At 31.6% G+C, this 17,285-nt stretch overlaps 1 protein-coding gene across 6 annotated transcripts in view; it reads left to right on the forward strand.

Moving 5' to 3' along the window:
* The window catches only part of Mp (collagen XV/XVIII-type protein multiplexin), a 303,083-nt gene extending 287,981 nt beyond the window's left edge, over positions 1 to 15,102 (forward strand). For 2 of the 6 annotated variants that reach the window (XM_011067447.2, XM_087410343.1), the window contains 14 exons: positions 5,030 to 5,059; positions 5,218 to 5,578; positions 6,149 to 6,540; positions 6,861 to 6,872; positions 7,145 to 7,249; positions 9,180 to 9,435; positions 10,123 to 10,197; positions 10,344 to 10,438; positions 10,521 to 10,613; positions 10,715 to 10,837; positions 10,933 to 10,947; positions 11,147 to 11,341; positions 11,427 to 11,542; positions 12,063 to 15,102. In XM_011067447.2, coding sequence (XP_011065749.2) covers positions 5,030 to 5,059; positions 5,218 to 5,578; positions 6,149 to 6,540; positions 6,861 to 6,872; positions 7,145 to 7,249; positions 9,180 to 9,435; positions 10,123 to 10,197; positions 10,344 to 10,438; positions 10,521 to 10,613; positions 10,715 to 10,837; positions 10,933 to 10,947; positions 11,147 to 11,341; positions 11,427 to 11,542; positions 12,063 to 12,357 — 2,163 coding nt within the window. In that variant the 3' untranslated portion in view covers positions 12,358 to 15,102. The remainder of the gene's footprint in view (positions 1 to 5,029; positions 5,060 to 5,217; positions 5,579 to 6,148; positions 6,541 to 6,860; positions 6,873 to 7,144; positions 7,250 to 9,179; positions 9,436 to 10,122; positions 10,198 to 10,343; positions 10,439 to 10,520; positions 10,614 to 10,714; positions 10,838 to 10,932; positions 10,948 to 11,146; positions 11,342 to 11,426; positions 11,543 to 12,062) is intronic. The other 4 variants (XM_087410339.1, XM_087410342.1, XM_087410338.1 and 1 more) reach the window with 4 other exon arrangements.
* Positions 15,103 to 17,285: the final 2,183 nt, after the last annotated feature.

The following is a 17,285-nucleotide window of genomic DNA, read 5'->3' on the forward strand; positions in this document are numbered from 1 at the left end:
AATTTCGAGTTTTATTAATCTTTATTAATTTAACGAGAGATGATACAGACATAATGAGTCGGTACGATGCTTTCCAAGAACAATTTTACATTTAATTCTGATTTAAATAAATCGTAGAAATGAATATTATATAATATTGAATAATAGATATTGTATTTCTCCTTTAAATATTTTGAAGTTATATAAGGGTAAGAGCAAAAATTCGTGTCTAATTTAATATTAAAACTCACACAAGCAGTAATTTAGTATATAAAATTTAAAGTTCACCGTTTAAAAAGAATTTTAAAGTTTAAAATCCTCTCTGCTTTCGAGAGATCACTAATTTTTTTCGAATTTCTGAGAGTTTGGTAATTTTTACATATAGAAAACTACAAGCTAAACAAAATAGAAAATTTTTGTCTCACTTTGTAAGCATGTCACGTGTCCAAAAAACATTTGCAAAAATGTTCAACTATCTAACATAAAAGTTTAGTCCTACAAATTTTATTTTTAATATTTCTAAAACTTTTTTGTTATTTTTGTTATATTATTTGAATTGTCCGGATTAAATAAAAAGAACATTTTAACTCTGATTATTCATAATTCTGTTGAAAGTCATCGCATCGCAATTTAAAAAACAAATTCTTAAAGCTGAAACTTTGCTCTATCGATTAGTATGATTACCAATTTGAATAAAATATTGCGTCCTGAACTTGCATGAAAATTTTTTTTAAACGAACACGAATTGTACTCACCCAATACATGGCAAAAATCTCATTTGTCGCGCTTGTATACGTAGATCCTTTCTTATAAAGAATTGAGCACATTATAGAAGAAAGAATAATTATTTTGCGAATTCGATTATACGTGTAATTTGTCTATCGTGTAATATATTCTGGCATTGTGATTATGCAGCAATATCGATGATTCAAACAACTATAAAAGAGACATGTGATTTTACGATATAACGAAATGATAAAGCTTGTAGCTTTACTTAAGAATCGAGGAAAATCACAAATTGCGATTGCAATACAATAACCTGTATCGCAGAATATATATACATGCCGCTAAATATAGGACAATCTGTGAAATACAATAGAACTGCGCCGCTATATAGCTAATGCCTGTTAGCACCGGATGTATGTCATTAATAAATATTCTCAAGAAGGGAACAGTGTCAAAACTGTTATAATATTCGTGATTGATGAAAAGCAGCGTTCTAAAGCGCTGTTTGTATGCTCTTGGGCACGTATTATAAAATTATTTGGAATGGAGTTCCGATCGAAATTAATTCTATTTTCCCTAGAAAACACAATAGAAATCTAGGGAATAATTGAACGTTTTCGATTGCGGAATCCATTTTGTATATAATTCCAACTATACCTAATATGTTTCCTGTTCAATCATTATTACTATCTCATATTATGACGTTAGAAGTGAGAAAACGTAATAAAATTTCTTAAAAAAGAAAATTATGTTTGACTAGAAATATTTTTTAATAAAACAGCATTCGCGCAATCGATAGAATGGTTTTATAAAATATATCGAGAACTATACATCTTCTTAATTCGAAGATCTAATTTCGAAGAGAAATTAAATCATATTTATTTCTATACATTATTAATTTGTTTGTTGTAGCTGTAAATATAACTTATTTCATTTTTGATCACATAATTTATCATATGATTATTTATCAATTAACGAAATAAAAGAAAAATGTTCGGTATATTTTACAAGTCGATTCTATTAAATGTAAATATTGTTTTATTGAAACGAATTTCCAGATTAATATTATATAGATTATCTGAAAGAGTGGTGAGTTAACAGTCTTTATCTTCTCGAAAAAGACTGTTTATTTATTCCTCAACAAACATACTTATACAATATTTCGCTCAATGAAAACTAACCGCAGAAATGTCTAAATTAAAATTTAATCATATCATATTTGACATAGATATTTTAACTTCTATTAATATATAAGAAACTAAAATCTTTAATAATAAATTCGTTGTTTAACACAAAATCATCTTTTATTTAATAAAAACATTTGTCTACTTCGTTTTTCAAATAATTAGAGATTAAAATATCGATATTCTTTTAAAAAACTTATATAAATTATTTCAAATTAGTCAAAATTACTTAATAAACACTGAAAATATATTAGATTCTAGATTTACCTCTATAAATATAATAATATATAATTTCGATCGATATTTTTGTGTCACTTTAAATTAGAAAACCTCTAGTCAGAGTCTGAACACGGAGACAAATAAGTATGGCGGCAATATTTCGTTCTTTATTGCAAAGTATATAGAAAAGCGCTTATGATGCATACAACATGTGAACGTCCAAACCAAATGCAGCCATAAAGTACAGCAAACTACTATTCGTAAAAATATATGTATACCTATAACAAAATATCGCTAAACAAGATATAATGATAAAAATTTTTATCATTTTACAAGAAAAATGATAGTGTGTGTTCAATTGTAATGTTTGGCTTAGTTTGTTTAGTTCAAGATTGCCCTATCAGGAAAAAGTTGAGAGTGAATCCGAATTTTCTTTAGATTATTTCCACAATATTACGAAATAAGAAATATCAACCAATCGATCTGATTTACAAATAGTTTGATCACTGCTTGACTAATCGTGAAGACGTAGAATTCAAATGAACCAGAGAAGAGATTTAGAATACGAATACGTATCTAAACAAGGCCTAAATATTTCACGGCAGGCTCAGAGACCAATCTTGTCATCAGGACAGTTCATGCAAAGATAGATACCCGTGCGCACATGCATACAGCAACGGTTATCTTACGTGACCCCGCCTCGCACCTCGGTCCTTCCTCGAATGTGCGAGAGCCCGATTTCCCCGGGGAATACAGAAACCAATTTCTAGGCTGCCTACTGCATGTGTCGGCTAGGTGTACACCAGGTAGGAAGGAAGGCAGGCTTGGAGATGCGCGGGTGTTGCGTCCCGAAAGGTAGTTGAAGACGGGCCAATAATACTCGATTCAGATGTTCGCGCGTTCCGATGTGTATATGTGTGCAAGCCGCCGCGCCCACGCCAATCGGTTCGGTAGATGTTCCTCAGCGCGAGCGATCGCGCAGACTGGAATTTGAATGAACAGAACCGGGTAGAAGAGAAAATTCGGAAATTGTATTAAGGCCACGCCACAATGTATTACCGCCAGAGAACTGCTTTAAAGTAGAAGCGGATTTATAGGTACATGCTGTATATACGAGGTAGGAAGAATTCAGTGTGAATAAAAGTGCCATTGAATTTCAACAGAAAGATACGAGATGAGTTGTCTAATTTTACGATTTACTTGAAGAGAGAGGGAGGAGGGGAGAGAGGGAGAGAAAGATTTGAATAAATTTCACTGCGAATAAGACCCGCATTAAATATTAATTGGATAAATGTGCAAATAGCAAATAGTATGCATACATTATATATAATATCAATGTGAAATATTAATGAGTTGCAAAGCGTGTCGTTAATTGAATCAAATAATATCGTTATTGTTATTAATATGTTTCCAAACAACAAAGCTATTTATGACGAAATAAGATGGATGCGTAAATAATTCTCATAATTTTTTATTAAAAAAAGGGACTATATCTATGCCGATATATAAATAGTTAAATATAAGAAATAAAAAAGTGTATCTATAGCGTTGCTCTATCAATAGCCGAAGAAGTCTAAAAGTTTCAAACCATTTGTGAGAAGCTCTGAATGTATATGACTAGTTATGAAACGGTGGCATTGATATATAGATGTACAGAAATCGCAGCGACATGATTTACAGCGAAATGCCGTACTAATGCGAAACAGAAAATAATCGCCTCACGGACTGTAGAAGAAAATATTAAAAAGAAGAGCTTGAAAGTATCAAGTATTTTCTGTATCAACATTCGTTCAATTTAAAAATCTGCGTACTAAATATCATGAATTACGTGATGAATTACGTCATTGCAAAGAAAAATGATAATTAATCATTTTTCGCATAGAATTTATTTTAAACATGAGATATCTGTAAATAATATAAAATATTAATTTATAATTTTTTTCTCGATTAAATATACAAATAAATTTACTTCTAAATAACATGACTTTTAGATAGCATAAGTATGCAATTATTGGAACATTTAAGTAGAAAATATACAGAATATAAAATATTTTGTATTTTGTTATTATTAAAACCAGTTCTGATTAAAATTTCTTAAATATATAATATATATGTATCTAATTATTAATTTAACTTAACTGATTTTATTATATTGATATTTTATATAAACTGATTTAATATTTCTCGGTGTTAAAATAATATAATTTATAAATAAATGAATAAATAACATAAAGATAATATAGTTCCCAAATTTAAGTTCTAAAACAAGTAAATGAATGAAAGATGAATTTAATTACATAAATATTAATTTTGTTGGAAGAAATATCCAAAATTCTTCACAATTTATTTCCAAATTGTGTCAAAATATTACATTTGTATTAATTTTTACTTATCATTCGTATTATTTTCTGACATATTCATTTTGTGTTTAAATAAAAACACCAAAATTTGAGTGGATCATTTCGACACGTAAAGTATTGTATATTAAATTTGACATATGAATTCTGCAACTCTGTATTTATTATTAATAAATAAATAATTTTCTCCGTATAATACACTATATTGTTCATAAAATTAAAACGTATTAAACAAATAAAAAAAAAATCTCCTCTTCCGTTATTTTCCGTGTGCCTATAAACTTATTTCAACTTTAAGAGAATCCAAATTATGTAACAAATGAAAGAAACTTCCATATTTAAGAATGCAATTTGCACTTACGATTCTATTACCTAAATCGATATACACTAAAGCAATTGCGAATCATGCACCATCAACAATTGTTCGTGCAACAATTGTTCGCCACTAATCAATAGCGATGCAAACGTATAGACGGCAGTGTCAGGCCGGCTCGCGAGGCTTTCAGTCTCGCAACGTTATTCCAACGATCTAATGGGGAAATTTCGATTATTATGCGCATGCAGCCTAGTTGGAAACCTCGAAATATTTACAGAGTGAGTACGGACTGGAGCATTCTGATTGCATCGTAAATACCTTCTCCAGATCCTTGGAATTCCTTTTCCAAATTATAAAATCTCGATAAACCATTCATATATATGCAACTTCATCAATTACATAAAATAATCTCTTATTTTAATACTTGTCTATTTAGCCGGAAGGTATCACAATGAGACCAGGACTTCCCGGACAAAAGGGTGAGCCAGGCATTTCAGGAAATCCCGGTCCTAAAGGCGAAGCTGGAATACCCGGATCCAAAGGCATCAAAGGCGAACCTGGATACAAAGGTATTAAGGGCGATCATGGAAAAGATGGTCCCAGAGGAATTCAGGGTTTCAAAGGTGAACCTGGTGCACCCGGTGCACCTGGATTACCCGGCGCACCTGGAGAAAACGGGCGACCGGCAGAAAAAGGTGATAAGGGCGATACAGGACCTGAAGGAAAACTGGGACCTCCAGGACCACCCGGTCCACCTGGTGTGAGCGGTTCCGGTGGTATAAACGTGGGAGATCTAGGTGAGCAAATTTTTTTTTAAACATAGCAATGACGAATTTAGTCCAATATTTATTCATTTAATCACTTAATTGATTTTTTTTACGTAATCTTATCTTTTATATAACAAAGTTAGCTAAATTTTTTTTATTAACCGTTCTATTAGTCTTCAACGTAATAAAATAAGTTTGATATTAATAAAACATTAAGCAAAATTAAATAAATGATATTATATAATTATAATTCAAAATTGGACCGATGAGACTAAATGTAATTAAGAGAAATAAAATTAAATAAATGATATTATAATTGCATCACATGAAAACGTAATACTATCATTTATTACTTATATCTCTGTACTGTTTCATTAATAATTATTTTTAGTAAACGAAATGGAGATACACATATTACATAAATTTGTAAAAAGCTAAGGTAAATTTGGCTCTCGATTTTCTAGGATATTTTTTACATCGGATATGATGACCAATTAAAGATTTTGGATTATTAATAAAGTTTTTTTTAGATGAAGAAATGCAATATCTGCATTAAAACGAGAGCAACAAAATTAATATTTGAAATGTTATTTAATCAAGGATTTGGCACAAAAGGGGACAAGGGCGATAGTGGAGCGCGCGGATACAAGGGCGATAAGGGCACAAAGGGTGAGAAAGGCAATAAGGGTGACGCCGGGCCAGCTGGTATTCCTGGAATAAACGGTATTCAAGGGCCTCAAGGAGATAAAGGCGAGCCGGGTAAAGACGGAGTATCAGGATTACCCGGCATACCTGGCGCTAAAGGCGAAAGAGGTGAGAGAGGTCCTCCTGGAGCCACTACCGTCGCCAATTCCGGAGACTATATCACCATCAAGGGTGAGAAAGGCGCCGAAGGAAAACGGGGTAGAAGAGGACGGCCTGGACCGCCTGGTCCCGTGGGTCCTCCCGGAAAGCCAGGAAATACGGGAGAAATCGGTCTACCAGGATGGATGGTACGTTTTGTATTTTGATTTGTGATCTCACTTTATGTTATAATACTAATCAAAATAACTAAATTAATAGATGTGAATAGAATAACAGTAACAATGTGAAATAATGCTAAATAATATATAATGAAATAATAATGATAATAATATTGTTGATATTTAATATTATTTAGAGAGAGTGTAGAGAACATAATTAATACATAATTTAATACTATCTTAGTATTCAGTATTAACAACATCAGATAAATATTCTGTAATAGCGTTATCTTGCAATATCTCATTTCTAAGCAACGCTATTTTTATCTTTTTCACAATGCCAACCGAAGAACTCGATGAAGGTGAGCTTTTAATCAAACCGCACAAAACAACATAAATCTTGCACAAGCGCTAAATACAGCCTTTTTTTATTCTTGAAATAGATATAATTACAAATGTTTTTCTTGCATCTTCTTGTAAAGTTAAGGCGAATTTAGTCGTCGCAGTTACGCAAAGAACATTTATTAAACGTTTAAACGCATATCAAAATTATATCACTACGTGTCACAGCAACCAAATCCCTTGCGCTAATTAAAATGCAAACGAGCGATTCATCTGTCACTGTCTTCCGCAGGGTCGTCCTGGGACTCCTGGAATTCCAGGAAGTATCGGACCAATGGGACCCAAGGGAGAAAAAGGGGAACCTGGCGCACCGAGTCCTTACGGTGTTTCTGTCGGTGTAAGTATAACTTCTAGTTTCTTGTCGTGGGTATCGTCTATGTAAACTTCTCTCGCGCGCTCCAAACTTTACATATAAATCCAAGCGCCTACCAAAAGGCGAAAATAGAGAAGTCAAGCCGAGCTTCCTCTCAAAGTGGAATCTCATGTGAGTGAGATGTGAGTAACCTCGTCAGTCGATCGTCCGCGAGCGGGGAGAGCAAGAAATGTTGTCTTTCAAAGGGAGAAGAAAGGGATGTGGAAAAGGAGCGGAAATAAAAATAATGGTTTTCACCTCGCGCAGTTTCGGTCTGGCAGATTAAAGTGGCGGGGGGCATATATATCCTTGTGAATAGGACGATGCGGAAGTCTTTGAACAACGGGCGGCGCAACGCGAGTGATGGAAATTAATGCAAGAGTGCGCCTGGCATGCTCCCTTTTTTTTCGCGTCTTCGTCGCTGGATTTATTCGTTGCGCCGAACAGAAATTTTCTCCGCCGCGGCAAACAGAGTTTCGCGAGCTGTCATAGCTGACAACTGACAAATAACGCGTGTTGATACGTGCGATAGCGCTTCGCTTTTCTGCCTGTGTACATGTATAACGTATTCACAACCATTGCAGACGAATAACAATCCTTTTAAATATTACAACATCAAGTTACAAAATATGTAAAGCAGACTAGCAATTATACCATATGAGAAAACAAAATATTATGAAAACCTACAATTTATGGATACATACAAGAACAAAATATTTTATAAGATTCTTTGTCCGATAAATTTGAAACTAATTTTTCCTTGATTAAAATTTTTAGAAATACCTTATCAAAATAAGATTTTTCATGGATTAAAATTTAAGGATGTATTACACTTATTTCTTTTAATAAAAAAATTATGAAAAAAGTACAGATTTTTCTATATTGTATTTGAAAGTAATAATAAAAAGTTTGATAGCGATTTAGAACTTGGATAAAAAATTATTTCAATAAGAAATAAACATATTTTTAAAAATAATTATGATAAAATGAAAAAGTTTTATTTAAATTTTAATTTTATTATATAAAATTTTAATTTTGTTAAATATATATAAATTATAATAATATTAAACTTATTAAATTGTTTCATACACCTATATATAACATCTATATATAACATTCATTTATACGGAAATCAATTCCAATTACTTTTTGCAGAAACAATATATACATCCTTAAGAATGTAAAACGTAACTTTGTTTTCTAATTAATTTTTATTTTATTTTGATTGTCCTCCTGTTGATTGATTGGATTCCTGTTGAGACCTAAAGAAATTCGACAAGAAAATCGTTGAACAATTTCTAAAATCTTTTTTGATACCTTTGGGACATCCTATCAGAATTTCTTACGGCTATCAGCCAAGAGATCGTAAAGATCTAGTGAATGCAATAAAAAGAAATCTCTTCGACGGAAATTCCATAAAAATACAAAGTACATAGATAAAAATCGCTCAAGATATCCATCATTTTTTTCTAAGGGCATGATACAACATTGATAACGACAAGGATAGATTATTCCTCGAGAAAGAGCGATTACAGTCAAGAGCAACAGGAAATTCCGATATCGCCTTCCTACGATCGAAAGGATGCCTCTCGCGCCTAGCATGTAAACCGTCGCTGTACATTCGTGAAAAAGAACGCAACGAAGAGACGTCGACAGAAAGCCGACGTGATGCGCCTAAGCGATCATTGCAGCTCATTCCTCAACGTTTCCGATAAATCAACTGCTCCTATATGTTCCTAGCAATACTTGACTACTTATTGACTCCCTACAAATCTATCTACCTGTCTACCGAAGCGATGCGATGCAGCGAAAAAAGGAAATTGATAACCACAGCTTTACATTGACGAGCTTCTGCGAAAATATTGTAACGATCTATTCACATATTAAATATGGTTTTTAAAATATATATTTTTAGATCAAAGGCGACAAAGGAGACGACGGTTTTCCCGGAATTCCTGGACAGCCGGGAAGAGAGGGCCAAAAAGGACCTCCAGGACCTCCCGGACCTCCTGGAATACCATCTAAAGGAAACTATTATCCAGTTCCAGGACCTCCGGGTCCTCCCGGACCTCCTGGTCCGCCCGGCTTGTCTTTAATCGGACAGAAAGGAGAACCCGGGATCGGTAGAAGTCACGTTTTCGGAGAAAGAGATTACTATCCCCCTAGGCAAGGTAAAGACATTAAGATATTACAAAGTCGACAGTTATTACAGTTTGATGGTACTTGAGTGACAGAGTACTTCGATAACAAAATTAAAAATATGACTATGTGAACCTCCGCTGTTGTTAGTGCATAAATTATTCATAAGACAATAAGATATAATTCGCGAACAGTTGGAATGTAGTTATCAAATAAAGTTAACTGCAGACGTTTCGACTCTGAATTTGTGCAATGCGATAATTGGTGAGGTCGAGTACAAACTTTGTAGATTGCAAGTTAACTTTATTTGATAAGTACATTACAATTGTTTGTGAACTGTATCTTATCGCCTTATAAATATATCTAATTTACGCACTAACAACCATAGAAATTCACACAGGCATTTTACTTGCACGAGATTTATTGTTGGAGCCATAAACATTATTAATTTAATTTATTTTAATTTAAAATACGAATTATAAATTATTATATTAAGAATAAATTACATTTAATTTTAATTGAATTTAATTTTATTCAATATCATATATTAATTGAACATTTAATAACATAATATAAATTAACAATTAGTCAATTAATTTAATTAATAATAATTTTTTATTAAACTATTCAAAGTGCTTTAACGAATCCCCGTTTTATGGAGCATGCTCTTTATATCTATTAAATAATAAAATTAAATTTCACACTCGCATACCCGTAAGGAGCCAGAAGTAGTCTAGACGAATTGAAAGCTCTACGTGAACTCAAGCAACTGAAAGAACTGAAAGAGCAATTAGGTAAAATTTATTATCTAGCATAATATTAAAACGAATATGCGCCAGAATCGTTATTCCTTCGAATGCTTTATAAAATATCTTTCATTAACTGCATATTCTTAACATCGATATTCTTATATTTTTAAACTTGAAAAATTATTTTCAAGGTGTTGTTACTACCGCTACAAGGGGACCTTTAGAAAGTACAACGAAAATTGTGCCAGGAGCTGTTACGTTCCAAAACACAGAAGCCATGACAAAAGTAAAATTCTATATAATTGACAATAACTGCTTCTTCATGTGCGTGTAAATCTAATTTTAATACTCTTGTTTTACGTTTACAGATGTCTGGTGTTAGTCCAGTTGGGACTCTGGCTTACATCATAGACGAACAAGCTTTACTAGTCAGAGTTAATAATGGATGGCAATACATTGCAGTCAGTATTAAAGAATTGCATCTCTATTACAAGTTCATAGAATACTATAATTGTATTAAAACTTCTTTTAATTGTACCAAACTTCTTTTAATCTTCCTTAGCTCGGGTCACTTTTGCCTATCACAACGCCAGCACCACCAACGACATCACCACCGCCAGCAAACCCTCCTTTTGAAGCATCTAACTTAATTAACCAAATACCCGTGAAAGCTGACGGAACAGGGGTAAGTTGACAATTTAAACTCATTTCACGATACATACATTTGTAAAAATTAAACGTATTAATACCGAATTTGCAATTTTTTTCCATGCAATGCAGTGGTATCCGCGGATGGTGAGAATTGTACCATATTTAATTATGACTTTTTCAGTTCATTTGTTTACAATTCACTTTTTTTTAATTGGTGTGCACAAATAAAAAAAATATAATGTTTTAATTAAAATTTTTGTAAATTTATCTTTAATTAAAAATATAAAAATGTGCACTATTATTACGATTGGAAATATTTATTCATGCGAATTATGTTTTTTAGTTGAGGATGGCTGCGTTAAATGAACCATTCACCGGAGATATGCACGGTATACGAGGAGCAGACTACGCTTGTTATCGACAAGCAAGGCGAGCAGGCTTAAGAGGTACCTTCCGCGCTTTTCTTAGCTCTCGAGTTCAAAATGTCGATAGCATTGTCAGATTAGGAGATCGAGATCTTCCCATAGTTAACATAAAGGTAATTAGGAATAATATCCATTTATTACCATGATGATCATTGTTAAAAATCAAATATTTTTGACTAATAATCCGGCGAAATGTAGGGCGACGTGCTATTCAACTCTTGGAAAGAGATGTTCAATGGAAATGGGGCGTACTTCTCTCAGAATCCCAGAATCTACAGCTTCAATGGAAAGAACATCCTTACTGACTTTGCGTGGTTAGTATAGAAAAAGTATATATATATAAAATATAAAAGAAAATATATTGATTTTACTGCATAAAAGAAAATCAATATATATATAACCACCCTCAAATATATAAATTGTAACGTAACTGTATACTGATATTCTATTAATTTTGAAATAACCAACTAAAATTCGCGAACAATATTATTTATTATTAATCACTGCTCATTAATTTACAAATGTATGTATATTATGTCTAATGTTACACATATATATATATGCAATGACCAAAAGTTTTCGGTCAATGAATGATTTTATTATATTGGTCTCACAAGGAATCTTTATAAATAAGGATCTAGTACATAAGTACTTATAAGATATTCTATTTAAAAGAATCTTATTAACTGAATAAAATAAACTGAAAATCAGATTAACAAAAATTATATGTAAAATTATGTGTTGTCAGTCGAAAACTTTGGCAGTCATTGTATAACCGATACATTTCCTTGCTATTTCCTTCATATCATGAAATTAAAATTGTTCTAATTACAGGCCCGAGAAAGTTGCGTGGCACGGTTCTCATAAACTCGGCGACCGAGCCATGGACACTTACTGCGACGCCTGGCATTCGAGCAGCTCGGATCGTTATGGACTAGGCTCGCCGTTGACCGGCGGTCGATTGTTAGAACAAGTACGATACTCGTGCGACAATAAATTCGCGCTGCTCTGCATCGAGGTGACGAGCGAGCTGGTGAGAAGAAGACGGAATGCCGACAATCGGCTAGATGACGTCGAGATGTCGGAGAACGATTATATGGAGTACTTGGAGGAGTTCATGCAATACTGAATACTCGCACCTTCGACCATCCTTTCGCAACGCGAAAATCGAATCGTTATGTAAATAGAATGCAGATGCGCGCATGCTGCGTTTCTTCGCGCGACATATATAATAATATATATATATATATATACAATATATATATATTATATATAAATATATATATATAAGAAAATCCCACGTTCGAGTAATAATTCATATCGATATACATATCGTGAAGTCATAGCGTGTGCGAATCATCGCGAACAGCGTCACATTTCATCGCATTCCCAAGATCACGAAACTGTCTCCGATTCCAAAGGTATAATTATTGTACTTTCGCCACGAACCACCTAGCCATCCGCTTCAGTCGCGTTCTGAGTTCTCTCTTCTCTCGATCTTTCTTAAAAATAAAAAAAAAGACTGATCGTCTAAATACTCGTCAGTGTTTCGTCGTAATGCGTATTCGCACCGGGTATTTCCCCTTTTATCAGTCGCTTGCAAAAGTTTCGAGCGTTCGAGGTCTTTCAAGAAAGCTCTACCGCGGTTCGTTAAACGTTTCCCTTCATCACGATAAACGTCCAAAAATACTTGTAGATCGCCAAACGAGCGACGCGAAACGTGTGCAAGTCTCGCTCAAGCCCGTGTTTATAGCGCACTTTAAATGCTAAAAGCGGCTGGTTTTATCTTTTCTTCTCAACAAGTATTATATATTAGACGATGTCTACTCAGCCTACTCTTGAATTATTCAAAAGCCAGAAGATGCAGGAGAACAATTTTTGTAACTAAATCCTTATATCAAAAGCGCATCATCACAAAAATTGAAGATCTGAATATCAAATCATAGTAATTTTAAAATAAAAATTTTTAGGAAAAATCTAAGATTTAATCATTTTTCTATTTTTTAATATTCATTTTTTATTTTTTCGTTTTTAACTTATATTGGAAAATTCACACATTTTTCAAGATGTACATATCGCTCCCTTACTTCAAAAGTTGAGTTTCATAACTCAAAAAATTAAGTTTTCCAGAAAAGGGGAAGAACTATTTTCCTATTTGAAAATCCAATAATATCGGCAAAAAATATTTTTAATGGCATGATTAAATGTCATATTACCATTTTGATAATTAAAAATCACCCTTTTTAAATTGTAACAATTTTTTTTTACTATCCATTTCAAGTGACGATGAACCATTTTTTAAATAAAATTAATTTAACAATTTAATTTATTTTATTTTATTTAATAATAAATATTATTTCATTAAATAAGTATTAATATTAAATATATATATTTAATATACATTATATATTAAATATATTTAATTTAATTTAACTTAGTTTAATTTATTTATTTTAACCATTTTTTAATGACGTTAAATCACTTTTGATGATTGATAGGATAATATTTACTTTCATTCAATAACTAGAAAATCGTGTTTTTTAAGTCGTATCATTTTTGAAGTAAAGGAGTGATAGACATCCAATTATATTATTTGAAAAAAATTGTAATAAATAAGTATAAAGCGTAGATCATAATTTATATTTCAGATGTGTATTTATAGATTTCTCCATATAAAAGAAAACTTATATCTTTGTATTACGTTCTTTTGTGAATCAAAGGATCTTAATTTTCATTTTTCTGGATTTAATATCGTTTTAAATTCAGATCTCAAATTTCTTGTTGCTAATAATCTAACATAAAATAACAGGCGTATTTATATGAACCTTCAAGCGATTGAAATCGAAATAATTAACGTTCGACACTGCAAATATCGAAATAATGTAAGTGCGCTGGGAATACGGGCTATATCATTTAGGGAAGTAAATACCTAACACTGCCCTAAATCAACTGCCCTAAATAAACCTAAATGAAGTTCGTATCCGCGATCAAGTTGCATTTACATTTTAGCTGATACATATTGAGTGTGTATGTTAGATGTAAGAGGCACAGCGATTAAGGAGTTTTCAGACGAGTCGCTTGGCTCACTGTCGAAGATTTATGCTCTGTGTATCTTACGAGTCACTAAGGAAGAACTTACTTTGAGTCATTAATCACACCTTAAAAATAATCGGTTGTTTTAAATTTGAGGAATTATCTTTGGAGAATTGTTATTAAGATTTTCATAAAAATTCTCAAAAATTTAAAGAAACTAGAAATTAATTATTAAGAAAAGACTAAAAAAATAAAGCTTATATTTTTAATTATATTAAATTCCTTGCTGTACTTATTTATTTCTTTTTAATTTAATTTATTTTTAATTAACAGCTTCAATATTATTGCATTTAAAGCATTGCAATATATTTTTAAATTCTACATTTGACTTCTACACGATTACAACACAATTAATTTAAGATATACTGTGTAATGTCATCAAGCCTAAATGCACACATATCTGTGCTATTTACTTATCATTTTTTTTTGTGTTTGCTCCATAGGATTTATGTTTCTAACCCTTGAATTACACCGAGCATAAATCAGATCTAAGTCAATGTCTATAACTCGAAGATATATCGTTAATATTAACATAATTTATTACATTTATGTAGATTGATCGTGAGACCATATGTATATTTAGGTTGTCAGCAAGCTTGTTGGTGAATATTTCTTATATAAGTACATAAACTTTTTTAAGTATTGTCAATAGTAATTCGTAACGTATTCAATGTACAATCGATTGTCCTTCGATATAGTTTGCATCGAAAACATTTTATTTCCAAATTTTATATTATTTGTACACTTTATTATTGTCTTTCTAAATAAAATATGAAAAGGAGTTTTCTCGAGTCATGTCTCCTTCCTTTCGCTTCTATTATACATATATAAAAACAGTGCTCATAAATTATAGATATGTATTTTTTACATTATATACAATAGTATACATAATATTAAGTTATTAAATTTTTAAATCAAAATAGAAATAAGAAAACTTTAATAACCGTCAATAAGAAATAGAATATATTTTATTATGAAATTGATAGAAATTATTATTTTCATTATTTCTATTTAATTTAATTCTAAATTAACTAAACATTAATTAGCTAATTAATGTTCATCGATTCGATTGCTACAGACAAAACTTAGTTTTTTATTAATATTTTTACAATTTTATTTTATATAAAATATAAAGATTTATATAAGTATTTTTTCAATTTTTGTTCTGTCTATATATTAATAAACAGAATGAAGTATTAAATCATGTTAATATAGAAAAAAATAGTAATTTTTATAATTTATTTTATTTAAAAATTATATTTCTCAAATAATCAATTAATTCAAATCTCATTAACTTCAAAATATTTTGCATTAATAATAGACATAAATACACATATACATACATAAATACACATAAATACACATATGTATATTAGGTATCTTGTAAGATTTATTCGCATGCAACATATTCCTACCATACCTAACAAACGCGTTTGAGTGAGTAGAAGCTACAGTTAGAGGAAGTAGGAGCACGTTGGAGCATGCGACGCGAACACACCTCTAGAAAGAAGACTTCTTACCTTGAATCCTTATTATAGGCCATGGAAGGCTGCCAATGTCCTATCCCATCTCACTCCAAACAGATTATAACGGATTTTTCATTAATTATAAGCAGAATGCACGTAACGGTATATGGGGTTGTCATATCTGAATCACAAAAAAAAAGGAGTAAGTACCCTTTTTAAAAAATGATCCTAGAAGGAAAAAGGAGTGTATAATTTTTGTATGCGTTAAATGTAGGTATTTAATAAAATAAAATTTTCTAACAATTCTTATTTAATTCTAAAGATTAGAAAAAAACAAAGAGTAGGTTGAACACCGAAATTAAAGTTAATCTACGTGGGTAGAAATGGGCACAAAAGAGTATGATTGGTAATTCTAAAACGACGAACCAAATTATGGATATACCATTTTAATGGAAGAAAGACTTGCTAATTTTCGATTCTTTCAGAAAAACATCGAATCATTCTTACGTATCTTACGGCATCAGAATCTATACTTACCGAAATCGGTGAAGCGACGCACAGTAATTTGAACTGATGACGCGTCGCAGTCAATTATGATCGACGAAAAAAGATTATGAACGACGTCGATCGCGATAATTAACACTCCAGTGATCCTCTGTCATCTCGAGCAACGTTCGCGATTAAAATATGCTCTCTAAACGCATCTTAAACGGACAAAATTCGTAATTAATCGTAGAACAACGCGCTATCGCGTCCGAACCGTTGAACTGTCGAAAGTGTCATGGCGACCAAGTTTGGGCGCGCAAACATCGCAACTTTCAATTGTTTCGCGCGCTCCGAGATCAGGAGTGCCACAAGCAGGAGTGCAAATTGTGCACTGCACAGTGCGTTAACAAGGCGGCCAAATTAAATTTTAAAAATTAATTTTTCATTTCTATAATGATTTCTATAAACAATTGCATGTGTTCGCTTTTGTTGGATTCAAATCTTTCCGAAATGTACATCGATTTAAAGAAACCATCACGAAATCTAAATCGAATAGATGTTTATTTCTTGACTACTAAAATTTTTTCATACATACAGTGCCATACTAAGCCATTATTTTAGCCAGGATTTTGTTTATGTAATATTTTTGTTAAAGCGAAAACGTGAAAAGTGAAAAATTGCTCTTATACATATATTAACTTCAATGATAAAAATTTGTATTTCCGTCTAGAGAAAAAAGTTACAATGTCCTGATACAAAAATGAAAAATTGCGCCTTTCTTAAAAATATTTAAAACATTATTTAGGAATAGCTTATTTAAAAAATTGATAGATAAAAATATTGAGAAAAGCGGCAAAATCTCTTTTGCATAAAGGCGCCTTATCAGCGGAAGCTCTAATCTAAAATTGAAAAACAAATAATTAAAATTCGCGACGAAAATGAAATATTTTCTGCTTTGCTAAGTCACAATAAATAACAATATTTTGTTCAACATTTTTGTAAGATTTATGAG

The sequence above is a fragment of the Acromyrmex echinatior genome, chromosome 10 (genome assembly GCF_024713525.1).
Source record: "Acromyrmex echinatior isolate Ae372 chromosome 10, ASM2471352v2, whole genome shotgun sequence".
Taxonomy (NCBI): domain Eukaryota; kingdom Metazoa; phylum Arthropoda; class Insecta; order Hymenoptera; family Formicidae; genus Acromyrmex; species Acromyrmex echinatior.